The sequence below is a fragment of the Engraulis encrasicolus genome, chromosome 1 (assembly GCF_034702125.1).
Source record: "Engraulis encrasicolus isolate BLACKSEA-1 chromosome 1, IST_EnEncr_1.0, whole genome shotgun sequence".
Lineage (NCBI taxonomy): Eukaryota > Metazoa > Chordata > Actinopteri > Clupeiformes > Engraulidae > Engraulis > Engraulis encrasicolus.
Window position 1 is genome coordinate 43,141,370 of NC_085857.1, and position 18,723 is coordinate 43,160,092.

The following is an 18,723-nucleotide window of genomic DNA, read 5'->3' on the forward strand; positions in this document are numbered from 1 at the left end:
CGTCTCTGGTGGGGGATCTACTGAGACTGTGTTATCATTTTCTGCGTTACAATGCATTTGCTATGTTTACTGTTTTCATTGGATGGGTTTTGGGTGCGCGACCTCCATCGAGTTGTGAAAGGGTGTGCACAGATCCTTGTATCCTTCTACAGTAGGGATGGGGAACCTACGTATGTCTCGAGGGCTGTTTACGGCCCTTGAGGCCGTATTATCCGGTCCCCGATATAATTTTAACGTTATGCAGCTTCACATGAAATATATTTTGTAAATGAATCTTAGAAATTACATTTGCAATACAATTAGTTCGAAGCTGGGTGTGTTTTAAAGGTGGCATAGGCCTAAAGTGCAGGGGGAAATCCTGGTTTGTGTTCAAGTATGGCCCTTGGAGGACTTATACGGCCTCTGAGGGAAGTGGCCCCTTGAATGAAAAAGGTCCCCTACCCCTGTTCTACAGAAAAGATGTGGCACGGCCTTTGTCAAGGAGGTCTTGGGGCCTTGTCATCATAGTAAAGTTTGGGAACCACACTGGCTTACTCGACAAACTACTAACTATTCGTGTGACTATGCCACCCCCTAGTGGCCGACTATGGGAAGCCTCTGACACCCTTTCTGCGACGTGCGTCATCGGTGAGACAAAACAGACAACACCACTCCGGTGATTCTTACCGCATCCAGAGTCTAGCTTTATTGCCTTCAAGACACCGTGCACCCAGGTGAGTGTGAGTTCTTAGCAACATCTTGTTGAGCACTTGATGATGGTGTACCCCGTTCAGTATTGGAATTGAGAGACCTATGCAAGACAGCATGGAAAGTTTTGGCGATTGGCTCTCTCTCTGCTTGGTATTGTTGCGCTAGCCTGCCAGTTAGCTGAAATGGCAAAGCCGCAAGCTATGTTTCTGGTCTACATGGCTCATAAATTAACAGATTACCCTGCCATTGTGGCGGTAGAAAAGATGTCAAGTCTATAATATTCATTGGCGATGCAGTGTCATGATAAGAAGTTGCCCTGCGCTATTTCGCAAATGGCTTCCTGAAAACATTCTGTTTCGGGTGCAGCTACTCTGCAAGGTTGACCTACTTTGACATGCCTCAGTTCAATGGGGTTCAATGGCTGTAGTAGTAGTAGTCTGCTGCTCATGAGGCTTGGCAGGCTACCCATTTTAAGCTTGTTTGTAGCGTATTGTACATTTATATTAATCTTTCAGGGAATGTCTTAGTCTACTGAGATTAAACTACTTTGTTATTTTATTGTAGGCTACAGTTATTTTTTTATGCAGCACTCCGATTCTTCGTAGTAGGCTACGTTATTATCATCGATGTACAATCAGAGATGGTTGAGGACTTGGTACAATCGATGCACGACGTTAACACAAGTGGTTGGCCACTTGTAGGAGCAATGAATCAAAACATAACATGACCATGTCTATTGTGATTCTGATAAGCGAGTGCTTCGTGCTGTGAACCCGAGGAAAGCAACAGGCCCGAATGGTGTACCAGGTAAGGTGCTCAAGGCATGTGCGGCCCAACTAGCACCAGTCTTCACTGACATTTTCAACCTGTCACTGAAACAAGCCACCATCCCAGCCTGCTTGAAATCTGCCACCATCATACCTGTTCCAAAGAAGGCATCTACTACCACCCTCAATGACTTTCGCCCTGTTGCACTCACTCCAGTCATCACCAAGTGCTTTGAAAAACTTGTGCTGAGGCATATAAAGGCCTGTCTCCCCCCAACCCTAGACCCTCATCAGTTTGCATACCGGGCAAACAGATCCACTGAGGATGCAATAGCCATTGCTCTCCACTCTGCACTGAGTCACCTGGAAAGACAAGGAAGCTACGTCAGGATGCTCTTCATCGATTATAGCTCAGCTTTTAACACCATCATTCCTGACATCCTAATCCCCAAGCTGAGACATCTAGGACTTCCATCATCCACATGCTCCTGGATCAAAGACTTCCTTGTTAATCGTCCCCAACAGGTGAAACTAGGTCACCATCTCTCAACCACCCGCACCCTCAGCACCGGCTCGCCCCAAGGATGTGTGTTGAGCCCACTTCTCTACTCCCTCTACACGTTTGACTGTAGCCCCATCCACCCAGAGAACATCATTGTCAAATTTGCAGATGACACAACAGTGGTGGGGCTGATAACCGAGGGAAAGGAGGAGGCCTACAGGGATGAGGTCCTGAAACTTGGAGAGTGGTGTGCATCCAACAACCTGGCCCTGAACATCTCCAAGACAAAGGAGCTCATCCTGGACTTCCGGCGTAACAAAGATGCTCCTGCCCCCCTGTACATCAATGGAGAACGTGTAGAGCAAGTGAGCTCATTTAAATTCCTAGGTGTACACATCTCCGCTGATCTCTCCTGGTCGACTAACACCTCGGCTCTGGTAAAAAAGGCCCAGCAGCGATTGCACTTCCTCAGAGTACTTAAGAAAGAACAGTTAGACTCAAGCTTGCTGGTGACCTTTTACCGTTCCACCATAGAGAGCCTGCTGACCTACGCAGTGTCAGTGTGGCACTCAAGTTGCACTGAGGCTGACAGGAAGAGACTGCAGAGGGTGACCAAAACAGCACAGAAAATCATAGGCTGCCCCCTGCCTCCCATACCCACCATCTACAACTCACGCTGCGTAAGTAGAGCCAGGAGTATCATTAAAGATCCCACGCATCCTGGCTTTCATCTCTTTACACTGTTGCCCTCTGGCAGGCGCTACAAGGCATTGCCAGCCAGAACCAATAGGATGAAGAACAGCTTCTTCCCCAAAGCTGTTACAACAATGAACACACACTTACTGGACAATGTTCATCTATAAAGGACTGTGCACTACGTAGGGAAGCTAAAATCTCGGTATACGTTGTATACTGACAATAAAGGCTTTCTATTCTATTCTATTCTATTCTATATTGATAGGCCTTATTATTACTGAAAAGGTCAAATTGTTTTTTCAAAAGGAGCCTTTTTATCCAAGTATTGAACGAACTGAAATACTTGTTATTTTAGTGCTCGTGTAATACATATTTTGTAGTGAAACAATGACAATGATTTTTAAGGGGCACTCAGTACACATGGTAGCCCTACTAGATCAGATGTATGATGTCATGTTTAGGCCTTCAGATGCCAATGTCAAATTCCACAAAAGGGAAAGATTGGTGCTTGCCTAGGGCACCAAATTGACTGGAACGGGCCCTGCACACACACACACACAAGTCAAGTCAAGTTTTATTGTCAATTTCTTTACATGCACTGGTCATACAAAGAATTTGAAATTGCGTTTCTTGCTCTCCCATGCAGACATAGACTAATCTAGGTAAGGACATAGACAGTATAGACATAGACAGTACTCATACATGGACATAAGACAGTATGGACATAGACATTGCTCATACAGACATTTAAAGTGCAAGACGGGACAACAGAAGACTTGTAGAGAACATACATTAAGAGGAGGTATTTTGTTGTGCTTTTTCTAAAAGTCCTTTATAGCGTTCTGACATAGTAATAGTAGCATTTGAAGAAAATAAATAATTAAAAAAGGTTTATTAAATACACTAGCAGCACACACACACACACACACACACACACACACACACACACACACACACACAAAATGCCCCACGCTTCCTCACAATGCCATTTTAAATCAAATTTCAATTTAAATCTTTTATTTACACAATATACTGCATCTATTCATGACAATAGAGCCTATTTAATAATAGTACAATTGAAATTTCCACTGGTCCATTTGTTCATTAGAGAGTAGGTAATAGGCCTATATCTGTTGTCATGGAAGCTCGCCCCCAGATGCTGCTATGTCACAGCAACTGACAAATAAGGTGCATTTTTACACATGAACTGAAGTAAATATCGCAATGCATCGCAATAGTACATGAATTGCAATGCAAAGTGATGGAATCGCATCATGGCACACATGTGCACTGTGATGGGCATTGAATCGTGAACCTCAATAATACCCACCCCTAGTCTTGAATGTTGTTCAGTGCTCTGTGTTCTCCATATCCAGTTGGATGCCTTAATCCAGGCCGTTGGTGTTGAATGGTATTGAATAGGGGTGTGCAAAAAAACAAACAAAATCATGACAATGCATCGCGATACTTATTTTCACAATACACTGCATGGATTCATGACTTTGTATTGCGATACTTATTTCCACGATGAATCGATTAATGACGATGTAGTATGTGTTCTCGATATCCAGTTGTAGGCCTTAGTCCAGGGACATGACACTGATAACAATATGGTGTTGAATGGTAGTGACACAGACCTATATAGGAATAATAACATGGTAGTGAATGTTGTTGAATATTCTCGAATATTCTCTATACTCTATTTCCAGTTGTAGGCCTTAGTCCAGGGACATGGCACTGATGACAATATGGTGTTGAATGGTAGTGAATGTTGTTGAGTGTTCTGTGTTCTCTATTTGCAGTCGTAGGCCTTAGTCCAGAGACATGGCACTGATAACAGTGGAGGACCTCGCGGAGCTGGACGACGAGCAGCTCGACGATGACATCACCGACAACTCTGAGCCAATGGAGGAGGAGGAGAATGACGACCGGCTGCTGGCCCACTGGCGCTCCGTCGGCCGCCAACACCAGGTGTCTGTCCCCACTGGTATGCAAACACTTTGTTTTTAATTTCTTAATTGTTTTTTTGCTTTTTATGCCTTTATCTGAGAGAACAGTTGAGGGAGGGACAGCAAACAGGAAATGAGTGGGGGGCGGGGTGTGGGGTTGGAGAGAGACAGAGAGAGAGAGAGAGAGAGAGAGAGAGAGAGAGAGAGAGAGAGAGAGAGAGAGAGACAGAGAGAGATATGAGGAAGGGTCGGCAAAGGACCTGGGCCGGAATCGAGCCTGGGTCGCTGGTGTAGCAGCCCAGTGCCCTACCGCTAGAGTCACGGTAGGTCTGCAAAAACGGAATTTTTAAACCAAACTATGAACTTCATCATCAAGCTGTTAGCAGTGTTTTGTTATCAGACCGCTTTGTGTCTGTGTGGTTCTGCAGGATTAAACATTTTAAGCTCTGGGTCATTTTGTAGCTACTCACAGCTGGAATTGAGTTTTGTGTGATATGCCTCCCATGTTTTAGGTCAGGGGTGTCAAACTCAAATTGACTGAGGGCCAAAATCAAAATCTGGAATGAAGTCACGGCCCAAAGTCAATAAAAAAACAGACTAAAATTGTGCATACACACAATTTATACTCACATATTTAATGTGTATGTGTATGAACTGTACACAATATCTGTGTCTGTTTATTTCATTACTGTTTTTAACAGTTAGGTGTTGCACCAATTGTTTCTTGACACAAATTGTTTTGTCAAGGTGAAGGAAAACTTAACTATTCCTCAGGGGGAAACTCAAGTGGTCAACATCGCACATCTCCTCAAGACATAAACAAACATATAGACAGACAATAGACAGTAGACACTACATTAAAATAAATAGGTGATTAAAGGTGTGATGTACAATGAAATATCCATTGGAGATAAAGACAGAAGATAAAAACAGAGGATAAGAATCGTACTGGGTGAAATGGGTGAAATGAATAAAATGAAATTAGTGCAGGTGAGTGGACTTAAGTGCCTCAGTTCCATCCATCTCTTGGCCTATTTATTTATGTATTTCATTACCTCTACCTGGAGCATTTGTTTGTCTGTTTGTCAATGTCTGTTTTGTTATTCTCCTGTCTGTTGTCTTGTGTTACTGTCATTGTATTGTGTGGTGCTGTTGTAAGCTTCTACTATATGGTTAATATATGTGTAAGGATGTGTGTAATGTCTCGTGTGTAATGTCTTCTGTATTTATGTATGTATGTTTGCTACTTGACACCTTAATTTCCCCCTGGGATCAATAAATGATACTCTACTCTACTCTAGTCTATTTTTTTCCTGCAAACCTTTGGGTATCAATAGTTACCTTACTTTACCTTACTGTTCCTTACCCGTTGGTTTTGGCTTGCTGTTATATAGTTTAATTGCTGTAATTGTCTGCCTGGTGTGCATACGGCTGCTGCTGCCACGGCAATAAAACCAGGCTTGACCTGACTTGTCTTCCCAGAGATAAGGGGCCCTATCGCTAGTCTTGGCACTTGCCCAATAAAACAAGTAAACTTCCGGGTTCCCAAGGGTCATGGAATTTCTGGAATATCATGGAATTTCATAAAAGTTTTTCCAGTCTTGGAAAGTCATGGAATTTTACCATTTTGCATGCACAGTCATGGGATATCATGGAATTTTCTTAACAGTTGTGTAAAAGCAGAAACTTTTTTGTTTGGTGTATAACATTGTTTCTTACTGGTTATACTAAAACACTTCACCAGAAACGGTTTGGTTTCGCGCTGTTATGTGCAACATTCTAGAATGCAATGAGCCCACTGAGGTCTGGCGGTGGCTGGGCATCCGCTCAAGGAGTGAAGATAATCTCCAGTTTTCACAGTTTTAAAAATTTATTTTTACGTCATTTTTTTAAGGGAAGTGGTCATTGAAATTCTATGTTTTGGGTCTGGAAAGTCATGGAAAACCATGGAATTTTATATCTGAATTAGAGTGAGAATCCTGAAACTTCCACATCTGAAGATGCTCTGATGACTCCTTTCTTTGACCTGACTTGTGTTGCCAGAGATGAGGGGCCCTATCTCGGAGATGACCCAGAGGAACCAGGAAGTGGAGAGGGAGCAGGTCCCTTACAATGTCGTATCCAGACGGGAAAAGGTACAGTATGTCACTGATGTCTGCGAAGCAGGGCTAGACAGGCCATCTGGCATAGCGGGCATTTCCCGGTGGGCACCCCACCCTCGCGGGCCCCTATTTTCAGTAATGTTAAAAAACCCAACCTTTTTTCACAATTTCTGAAAATAGGGGCCCTCAAGGGTGCGGGGCCCACCGATGAGTCAATTCTGCACTGCTCATTATGAGGGGGCCCCTTTAAGTCAAAAGTGCCAGGGCCCTATTTCTCCCCCAGTTCAGCCCTGCTGTGAAGAGCCTCATTCATTATATCCCCGAAACGCGGAGCATCGGGGATGTAATGGTTTTGCGTGCGCCGCCGCCGCGTCCGCCGCCGCCGCGTCCGCCGCGTCCGCCGCGTCCGCCGCCGCGTAAGGGCTTTCGTGTTAACGCGATAACTTTTGAACGGATGTTTGGATTTGTCCCAGATTTTTTGGGTGAATGCTCTAGGGCAGGTTCATGAACTGATTCGAGTTTGGAGGTCAACACTTTCAAGATGGCTGAATTCAAGATGGGTGAATTTTTGTTTGGCCCATAACTTCTGACCAGTTGGATGGATTTGTCCCAGATTTGGTGTTTCAATGTTCTAGGGTAGATTCATGAACTGATTAGATTTTGGAGGCCGATAATAATTTCAAAATGGCGGAATTTTTGTTTGGCCTATAACTTCTGACCAGTTGGATGGATTTGTCCCAGATTTGGTGTTTCAATGTTCTAGGGTAGATTCATGAACTGATTAGATTTTGGAGGCCGATAATAATTTCAAAATGGCGGAATTTTCATTTGGCACATAACTTCTGACTGGGTGGATTGATTTGCCCTGTAACACTTTATTTTAAAGGTTCACCCTTTCAGTGGATCTACCACATTAGGTACAGTGTAATAACCAGCGTAATGTATTTAATACCATGTAATAACAGTGTAATACCAGTGTAACAATATGCAATACCTGTAATACCACTTACACACAAATACATGACGGAAGTACAAGATTGGTACATGGTGTTACACTTGTATTACATGGCATTAAATGTTATTGCGCTGGTTATTACACTGTACCTAATGTGGTAGATCCACTGTAATAGTGAACCATTAAAACAGTGTTACCATTTGCCCCATATTTATATCCCCGAAACGCGGAGCGGCGGGGATGTAATGGTTTTGCCTGCGCCGCTGTCTTTCGTGTTAATGCAATAACTTTTGAACAGATGCATGGATTTGTCCCAGATTCAGTGTGTTAATGCTCTAGGGTAGATTCATGAACTGATTAGATTTTGGAGGCCAACACTTTCAAGATGGCTGAATTCAAGATGGCCAAATATTTGTTTGGTCTATAACTTCTGACTGGGTGGATGGATTTCTCCCAGATTTGGTGTGTTAATGCTCTAGGGTAGGTTCATGAACTTATTCGAGTTTGGAGGCCAACACTTTCAAGATGGCTGAATTCAAGATGGCCGAATTTTTGTTTGGCTCATAACTCCTGACCAGTCAGATGGATTTGTCCCAGATTTGGTGTGTTAATGCTGTAGGGTAGGTTCATGAACTGATTTGAGTTTGGAGGTCAACAGTTTCAAAATGGCAGAATTTTTATTTGGCCCATAACTTCTGACTGGGTGGATTGATTTGCCCGGTACTACCTTATTTTAACAGTTCACCATTTCAGTGAATCTACCATATTAGGTACAGTGTACCAATATTTAATACCATGTAATACTAGTGTAATACCAGTGTAACAATATGCAATACCAGGTACAGTGTAATAACCAGTGTACAATATTTAATACCATGTAATACTAGTGTAATACCAGTGTAACAATATGCAATACCATGTAATACCACTTACACAAAAATACATGATGTAGTACAAAATTGGTACATGGTGTTACACTGGTATTACATGGTAGGCTATATATTGTTACAATGGTTATTACACTGTACCTAATGTGGTATATTCACTGTAATAGTGAACCATTAAAACAGTGTTACCATTTGCCCCATTTTTTGCTTCATTTTCACAATAGTCATTTGGTTTTAAGCCTATGCACGTCATTGATCTATGTATAGATATTAAATATATTTCTTTAATAGTTTGTATTTATCATATACGTTTATGAAAAGGTGGACGGGAGTGGTAGGAATGATGGGGGACTGGAAGCATTGCGTTTCGGGGATATACCTTAAGCAGTCGAAGGCGACTGCACAGGCAGTCTAGTTCAGGTCATGTTTCTCATTCAGGGTTCGCACTGGTCATGAAATTCCTGGAATATCATGGAATTTCAAAAGGGGCTTTTATATCTTTGTTTTTTTCTCATTGTTTTGTTTTTTTTGTCTAAATCACTTCCCGCTTTAAAATGTACAAGATTCTAGAATGCAACATTTGATGAAGCTTCTCCATTCAGGCAAACATGGCCTGAATGAAATGCAGGTTCTAACATATTGAAGGGTCAAGAGGACCTTTTAACTCCTTTTGAACATTTTGAAGCCATGCTGCTATTCCCATGTGCAATAAAATACTGTGGAGGAGAGAATTCCAAGTAGGTGGCTAGTTAAATCCCCTGAAGTTAAACTCTGCAGGGAGGGAATGAGTCATAAAAGTCATAAATGCAGGAGTCGTCTGCTTTCATTTTCCTGACGAAAACAAAGCCACAGGGATCATGTTTAAAGATGCCTACCGCACTCCCTGAATGATCCCTCCCAGGTAAACAGCTAAACCTTGGGGCGTGCCTAAGATGTGGGCTCAATCACTGCAGACGGTGTGAGTTGTATTGTTTGTTTATGCAATTATGTAGCGGACTACTAGCCAGGCCGTGTCCTCCTAGTGACACAACACCTTCAGTGTTTCTTCTAGTCAGGCCAAGAGCAATACAAATATCGTTTCTGAGCTCCCAAAAAAAAACGGGAACTCCTCACACTTTGTGGGAAAGCATACCACCATTAGCAAACCAAGGGAGGCAGGTCGACCGTGCCGTTTGGGAAATGTTAATTGTTATGCTCTTGGTCAGACCAAGTCTCAAAGAGACTTGTAAATGATAGTAACTGAAAATCAGGCTAGTAGACTACAGTGTTTCCTGCAAACAATTAGTGTTCGTGGAGGTGGATGAATGAGTTGGCCAGTATCAGAAACATGCTACTATATCATCATGATTGAACAGGCTATGTTGTGCAGTTTCATTTGATTTAATTTTTTTAAAGGAACTTCAGGAATTACATTCACAATCCAAAATCTTCAGAGGACATGGTGAATGGGTAGATATTTGTAGCCAAAGTGGCCACCTGAACTACAAAGTGTTGGGGGAAACCCTGCACTATTAAGTGTACGTGTAAATATTTCTGTGTTGGCACTTATTTCAGGAATAAGCCCCAAAGTCAGTGCCTCTTTGGTACTGTACAATCACATTAGAAGCTTCAATACCAGTGCACTTGGTTAGGATGCTTAAAAACATTGTAATAGTGTTGTAGTTTTTTAGGGTGCATGGTGTATATTACACATAGCCTGAGGCATTCCGACAGTTTGTTGGTTTTTGCATATCAGTGTAAATCAGAGGCTGTGCTCTGATTGGTTGCCGGTTGTTTTTGACCAAATCTGATGCAATCACCAAAAGTGTCAATACATGTCAATACATGTCAATACATGTCATTGCTTTAGTTAAGTCAGTCCCAAAAGCATGTGATTCCTCTTTTTGCAGTAACTTTTCAGTGTGAATGTACAATGACTTCGTTCCGTGCAAGTTCCAGTAAAGCAAAGGGTGGGGAACCTATGTCTCAAGGGCCGTTTGCGGATCTTGAGGGCGTTTCATCCGGCCCCCGATATAATTTTAATGTTATTCAGCTTCACATGAAATATGACATATTTTGTAAAGAAACCTTAGAAAATGCATTTGCAATACAATGAAGTTATATTCTGGGAACCTAGAGATGGTGGTGTTTATTTAAAATGTGGCTGCCTTCAATATAGGCCTAAAGTGAATTCGAAATGGCCCTTCGAATGAAAGAGGTTCCCCACCCCTGCAGAAAGGATTGCAATTTTTTTTTTCAAGAAGTTCTGACCTTTGATTATTATTTTTTTTTTAAACGAAATATCAGTTAAATATTTCTCTCTTTGTCTCTCTCTCTCTCTCTCTCTCTCTCTCTGTATAAAGCCACAATGTGACCCATTTACAAAGACTGACCGACAACAGACAGTGTGGCTGTTGGAAGATTAGTGGAAGGTAACTGTGCTTTAACAAAGTTGAATTCTGTGCGTGTGTGTGCGTGTATGCGCGTGTGCGTGTGTGTTCTTAATGCTGCCCGCCGCGTAGATGGGTGAGGTGCTGTTTGAGGAGAGGGTGTACCCGCCGGGGAAGTGGGCGTGCATCACCAAGTCGGAGAAGATGTACGAGCAGAGCATCTCAATGGCCTTCATGAAGATCATGCGCTTCATCTGCAAGGAGAGCTCTGTCGGTTAGTGAAGATATTCGTAAACACTTTATAATAACGGCTGCTTATAAAGACTTAGTAAAGAATGAACTAATAATGAACAAAACATTAACAAATGTTGTTATTATTAACTACATTTTGTTTATGCTTTGTAAAATATCTGCAAATATGTTCAAGATATTACAAACCTTGAATTATTTTGAAGTATTTTTACTCATTTACAAGCCATTTGTTTATAAATATAAATATAATTTATATAATATATAAATTTAAATATGAAATATCAACATAACATTTCCCAGTCATTCACAAACATTTGTTTGTTTTCTTCATCATTTGTCCATTATTTACAAAGTGTTATTAATGTTTTATAAGCAGATGCTCAGTAGTGTTGAGTACAGTAGTGCTAATGTATGGCCACAAATGAAGTTTTACATTTGAAGAAGGGTTGATCTCATGAGGTGATACGTCCAAGTGGAGAAACCCTAATGAGAAATAAAGTGAAATTGCTGTGTACAGAGAGGAGAGGGGGGAAAAAGTCCGCCCCTAGCCCCGCTCCCTACCAGCCCCCCCCCTCCCAAACAATGTCTTGTCTCACCCCCAAATCTTGAAGGAAATGCCAGGTCTGCAGTGATGTATGTACAGTATGCCCTTTTGGCTCTCCTCTCTCTACCCCTTGCCTCAAGTCAAGTATAATTTATTGTCAAAAATCTTTGTCAAAAACGGAGTTGGCACAGAAGTTCGAAATTGCGTTTGACCAGTCTCAATGTGCAGTTAAACTAAAACATATAAATAAGACATTGACAATAATCTCTCTCTCTCTCTCTCTCTCTCTCTCTCTCTCTCTCTCTCTCTCTCTCTCTCTCTCTCTCTCTCTCTCTCTCTCTCACACACACACTGTAGGGAGGTACTTGGGCATGACCGTGCCCGTGGTGGCCGAGTTCCAGTTGACGGAGACTGGCACTGAGTTCAAGAAGGACGTGGTCACGGCCTACTACCTGCCCGCACAGTTCCAGAACAATCCGCCCCAGCCCACGGACAACGAGATCTCCATCTCCCACAGGGACTCCATAAGGGTCATATCACGGTGAGGAAACAACTCCCATCTTTTAAAAAAAATATATATATATTTTTTAGGGGCTTTTTATGCCTTTATTGACAGGATAGTATGAGATGTTGACAGGAAATGAGTGGGAGAGAGAGATAGGGGAGGATTGGGAAATGACCCCGTCCGGATTCGAACCGGGGTCCCCATGGGGCGGGCATGAAAGCCCAAATGTGGGGGGCTTAGCACGCTGCGCCACAGTGCCCACGACTCCCATCTTAATCTATTGACGCCTAAGGCACCTGCAAAAAATGCCTTTTAGGAAAAGCTGCCCTCAGCCTATAAAAACCTAAATATCTCAGCTTTTGAAGCACATAAAAATATGCACTGAGTTGCATTTAGACGCATCAATGGGTTAAAGACTGGACAGAACATAGTACATACAGTATCTTGTGCCGTCTTTATATGCTGATGCTTGCATACAGGGCTCTAAATGAATCAAATGCTGGTGAAATTTCAGTCTGGCTGGTAGAAAGGACCAACTTGATGATGAGGATAACTTGTATTGGTACCCAAGGATAGATTTGCAGTGAAGTGAGCTTTGCTCTTACAAAACATCCAGAGCACAGAGGACACGCATAATATACAAGCAAACCACAATGAACATTTGGACAATACCAAAAGTAGCCTAGTGCATCCTATTAAAAGACGTGGTGTCACATGAAGTGGCAAGGGTACTAAATAGGAGTACTGTAGAATGATAAATATATGATGAAAGTATTTATCAATCTACTCAATCAAACTTACTTGCCACTTTGACCTAATGATTAGTGAGCGTGTGTGTTTGGCTAGTAAGATTAACATCTACCACCATTTTGGCTGGTGATGGAAAACGGTGAAATTAGAATCCTGCTTACATGTAAGATTGCAGAGAAGGACGGTCAAAGCTAAAAGATAAAACAAATGTGAACGTGAAGTGAAAGCTCAACTGGGAAACTCCAACTCCCATTGTCATTGTGACACAGCACTCCACAGCACACAAGTGAACACTGCACACTGCACACGAAAGCGGTGCACAGTGGTCTCCCACTGTGAGTCCATGAGGGTTATCACACGGTAAAGAAACATCCTAACTCTCACGTGTGACACTGTAGAGAAAGGCTTGGGAATGTGTTCTGTGTCTATTGAGATAGCAAGTTCCATCCAACTGTCTCCTCATGACTTCCAGAGCTTTGCTCAGGTGCATCACTTGCTGTGTTGTATAGACTCTAGATTTTAATGTGGCCAGGGGTTGTAGCCCTTTAATGCACGCCGTGCCTCCTGTGGCACGTTGTAATAGACATTGAAACTGCTATTAGTACTAGACTACTATGACAGTGCACAGGGCCTTTAGTAATGCATTACGACTTGGTCATTGCCATTCTGGTAACAGCTAATCTATAATGCCATGTTGTTAAGCTGTATGCCTCAGCCGTGGCAAGGGGGCAGCCCCAAACGGTGACCCCAAAGGAGCAGTGCTGCGGGACAGTCCATGCACGGGGTACCTCAGTCATGGTGGAGCGCACTGGTAAATTACTCACACCAACCTGGCTGGACGGGAATTGAACCAGCAACCCTCGGGCTACAAGCCTGACACCCTAACCACTTACCCACGACTGCCCATATGTTGTTCATCACATTATTATTACATTACACTTGGGTTTTTTTCATCCAAAGCGACTTACAGTTGCTTAGGTACAGGGTATTGGTTATAGGTCCCTGGAGCAATGAGGGGTTTGGTGCCTTGCTCAAAGGCACTTAAGCAATTGATGACTGTGCTGGTAAGGATGGGATTTGAACCTGCAACCCTCTGATCTAAGCGCCAGTGCTCTAACCATTGACCCATGACTGCCCACATGTCTCTAGGTTCGGAGTGAGAGGTCCGCACACTTCAAATCCTTTTTGTGTTATTTTGTTATTTCATGGCTGGATTCCGTTTCGACTTCAACAGTCTTCATCAGATTCTCTACAAACAACAGTCTGAGTGGTGATTAGGTTCCACAACACAGGACCTACCTAACTCCCTATCAGATTGTAAAGGGTTAACAAACTGGCCACACCCTTGGGTGCCAGGCGCGCTCTCATCACCACTCAGTGTTTGTAGCGAATCTGATGTCGATGAAGTCGAAACGGAATCCGGCCATGAAATAATAAGAACCTCTCACTCCGAAACCACAGTCGGCCTTTGTCCTGCACCTTTTCTTGGGATGTGCACAATGGCAGCTGTGTGGCAGCCGTGGCCTAGTGGTTAGGGAGTTGGTCTTTCAATCTAGGGGTTGCCGGTTCGAATCCCCCCCTGACCTCTCCCTACACCTCCATCCATGGCTGAAGTGCCCTTAAGCAAGGCACCTAACCCCACATTGCTCCAGGGACTGTAAGCAATACCCTGAAAAATAATAGTTGTAAGTCGCTTTGAAGAACAATGAAAGCGTCAGCTAAGTGAAATGTAATGTAATGTAATGTAATCTTCACCTTCAACTACCCACATGGCTCACCTGTCCCTCTGCTCTCTCCTCCTCCGTCCAGGGTGTTCTACGAATGAAGCACACTTTAAATCGCCGAAAATAGTACACTTTGTACTTAGTACAGTCAAATACACTTAGTACAGTCAAGTACACTTTAAGTATATGGGTTTTTCACCTGGGATGTGCACAATCTTCACCTTCAGCTACCCACATGTCTCACCTTTCCCTCTGGTCTCTCCTCCTCCGTCCAGGGTCTTCTACGGCACCACGACGGAGGAGACCATCCAGCGGGAGATCCAGCTGCTCTGGGAGCTCCTGGGGGATGCACAGGGCGTGCAGCGCCACACCTACATGGTGGCCACCTACGAGAACCCCGGCGTGCCCGGGCGACGCAACGAGATCTGGTTCATCCGCCACGCCGACCAGGACGCCTGAAGAGGGAGAGAGAGAGACGCACACATGTACACGCACACGCACGCACACACGCATACACGTGCGCGTTAGTATACAAAAGGAGCAATCGGAAGGTTTTTCTGGATCACACACCCAGCCATTGAAAGCGCGCACACACACACACACACACACACACACACACACACACACACACACACACACACACACACACACACACACACACGTGTGGGCAAACACAAGAGGGCATCAAACACACGCACACACACACACACACACACACAGGTATCTACTTCAGATTTATGGCAAGAGATTTTTTTCTCTGGATCTCACACACACACACACACACACACACACACACACACACACACACACACACACACACACACACAGGCATCTCCTTCAGATTCATACCACAGCTCTTTTATTACTGGATCTCTTACTCACACAGGAGTTTCACGTCACTAAACCAGTTGCCCTGCTCTTCCCTCCCACATTCTCTTTCTTTTTCCTTCCTTTCTTCCCCCTCCCTCCCTTCATCTCAATCTCCATCCCTACTTTGTTCCCTCCCTATTTCTATTCTCCCTCCCTCCCCTCCTCCTTCCTTCATTCTTTACTTCCTTCATCTCGCCTTCCACCGCCAGTGTTGCCAGATTGGCCGGTTACCCTCCCAATTGGGCTACTTGGGATGGCCGTCTGCGGGTAAAATCTGGAAAAATTGTCCATTTGGCATTTTTTTCTGCCATTTCATGACCATAGAAATCAATTTGTTGAAATTGGGCGGAATTTAGCGCATTCTGGCGTTTTTTGAGAACCTTTTGGGCGAGATTTGATCAGACACATCTGGCAACACAGTCCACCGCTGCCTTCAGAGACGTGTGTTGTGGGGAAGGCAACAGGTATGTCTTCGGGGGTGGGTGGGTGGGTGGCCAGCTAGAGACGAGGATGATTTGCTTTCAAGTGTAGCGTAGCAACCGAGCCACTTAGCAGCACAGTCATTTGAGTCCATTGACCCACATAGGCCCTGAAGCGTGTGCTCCACGTTTTGGAGGTAAGAATTGATCCCCCTCACTACTCCTCCTCCATCCCCACCCCTAACGCTGTCGAAACAGCACCTTCAAACTGGAATGTGTCATCCTTTTTTTTTTTATTTATGACAATATTAATTACAACATTAATTGATGAGCTCCATTTGTGAGGTACTGTTCAAACAGACCTGGGGTGCATTTCTCGGAACCATAATTGCTAACTAAGTTAGCTACTTTGTTGTTTGCGATGCAGTTTCCCATTGGCAACTACCCAAGTTGCTAACTGGCTAACAACTACGCTTTTGAGAAATGCCACCCCTGTTCCTTCAAAACAGGAATGTGTCAGTTTTCATCCTTTTTTTGCAATAATTACAATATTAATTGCAACATTAATTGATGAGCTCTATTTGTGAGGTAAGATTGATCCCTCTCTACCCACCTTCACCCTGATGTAGGAGTGCTGTTCCTTTTGTCCTTGAACAGCTCCTTTAAACTAGAATGGCTCATGATCACCTTAAGCATTTATTATGATATTGATGACAACATGCATTAATAATGAGTCGGACGCTACAAGGACTAGCAATGGTTTGTTGCTGGTTGTGTACACGTGTGTGTGTGTGTGTGTGTGTGTGTGTGTGTGTGTGTGTGTGTGTGAGATCCAGAGAAAAAAATCTCTTGCCATAAATCTGAAGTAGATACCTGTGTGTGTGTGTGTGTGTGTGTGCGTGTGCGTGTGTTTGATGCCCTCTTGTGTTTGCCCACACGTGTGTGTGTGTGTGTGTGTGTGTGTGTGTGTGTGTGTGTGTGTGTGTGTGTGTTTTAATCTGTTATTTAAATGAATGCCCTTTCAGACCTATTTACCCCCACAGTTGCAGACATTTATTGCATAAGTCAATCATATTGCACTAAAATCTCAACACTAGAACTAAAAGTAGTCTTTGTAGTCTGGACTGCCTCAGTTTCTGTTGAGAGAATGAACCAGCAATTTAGTTCAGACGAGGAGATGTGATGTTTTTTGTTACTGCTGTTTAATAGCAACACATTTCATTTTTCCCCAGTACAATGTTTTAACACCCTATATCCTTATTTGAAATGAGTCTATTTCACATGTAGGCTTATGAAAGGCCTTGAAGGCACCCTAATGCACATCAAGCCAATGAAATCGACGCAAAACCATATAGTGTAAAAATGATACACAAATGCACAAAGTACATTAGGTTAGGTTAAGGTCCAAGACACAGGGAGGTTGCAGTATCATAAAAATACATTAAAATCATGTTACTTATAATTGACATCAAAGTAAAGCATTTTAATGAATTCATTGAATTTGAGGTCACAATCGCCCCCCAGTCTCACTGAACAGCAACAGTTGAAATATAGATTGCATTCCCGTCCTCCACTAGTGCTTGTGGCCTTGCCCTGCCACCATGGAGAAAACAATACAGTTTCCCAGCTATCAGCCTTGCCACAACAACTTTTGGGGGACTGTTTTTCATTCACCATCCCAATTACAAATGAGAATTAGAATTGTGCTTTTGCAAGATATTGAATTAGTTTTCTGTCATCGACATCATCACGAGGTCACAAGCAGGCAAGTGAGCCAGGGAGTACGGAAGTCCGCATATTGGAATGCACCCATAGATGTGCGGTGATCACCCCCTCACAGGCTGCAGCTAGAGGCTAAATATTTTACACCATTCAACTCATTTAATGTAATTTCCTCCACCTTTACTACGCTGTCTAAAACGCACAACCACTAGAAGAGAACTTCTTTCATCTCCACACTCATCCTTTACACTCTATACCGGTAATTTCTTACCCATGACCAACTATAATGTATCTTTTCTTTCCACATATGACAGACTTTGCGTTTAAAAGCAAAACTTTTTTTGTTGTATTTAATTTTCTAAAATTGCTCCTTTTGTTCTTCAACGTGTTAACTAAAGCTTGAAAGACACTTCTGAATTCATTTTGCTTCCCCCCTTAAGTTAAAGTCACATCATGTGAGTTTGGATACATCCCATTGGTCCGACAGCCCATTAGCCCGACCACACACGTACTGTGCCCAAACCAAACCAATCCCTAACCCTAACCGTCATTCAAAGCATGTTCTGTCAGTACACAGTTATTTTAGCGGAATAAATATGTAATTATTCACTTTTAAGTTAACTGAAAAGTTAAAACTATGCCCAAACCAAAACATTTCCTAACCCTAACCATCATTAAAGGTATGTAGCCTGTTAGCCCAGTAGCCTGAGTGTTATGCTCCTCTATGGCCTATTGGGCTTATGACTTATGGGCTATCGGCCTAATAGGCTGTCTGACAAATGGGCAGACCCAGTGAGTTTGGAGAATGGGCCATGATCTCCCAATAGTTCAAGTAGCTGGGAGATACAATGATGCAAAGAGTTGTATATGTCAGATCCATAGGAGGGGGAAAAAAGTACAATATGGAGTGAAATTAGATAGTTCCACCGTCAAAGTAGCCAAAGATAAATGCAACTTAGTGTTACTTTAAAAGGTTTTTGGAAAGTTACTCGTAGTTTTATCTGCACCCCAATCAAAGCT

General features: G+C 43.1%; 1 protein-coding gene across 1 annotated transcript; it reads left to right on the forward strand.

The window, feature by feature from the left end:
* Nucleotides 1-616: 616 nt before the first annotated feature.
* On the forward strand, nucleotides 617-17,670 carry soul4 (heme-binding protein soul4). Its single transcript, XM_063202893.1, has 6 exons — nucleotides 617-713; nucleotides 4,458-4,642; nucleotides 6,648-6,739; nucleotides 11,050-11,191; nucleotides 12,071-12,254; nucleotides 14,968-17,670. Exons 2-6 carry the CDS (start codon nucleotides 4,480-4,482, stop codon nucleotides 15,149-15,151), a joined length of 765 nt encoding a protein of 254 aa, XP_063058963.1. The 5' UTR covers nucleotides 617-713; nucleotides 4,458-4,479; the 3' UTR covers nucleotides 15,152-17,670.
* Nucleotides 17,671-18,723: the final 1,053 nt, after the last annotated feature.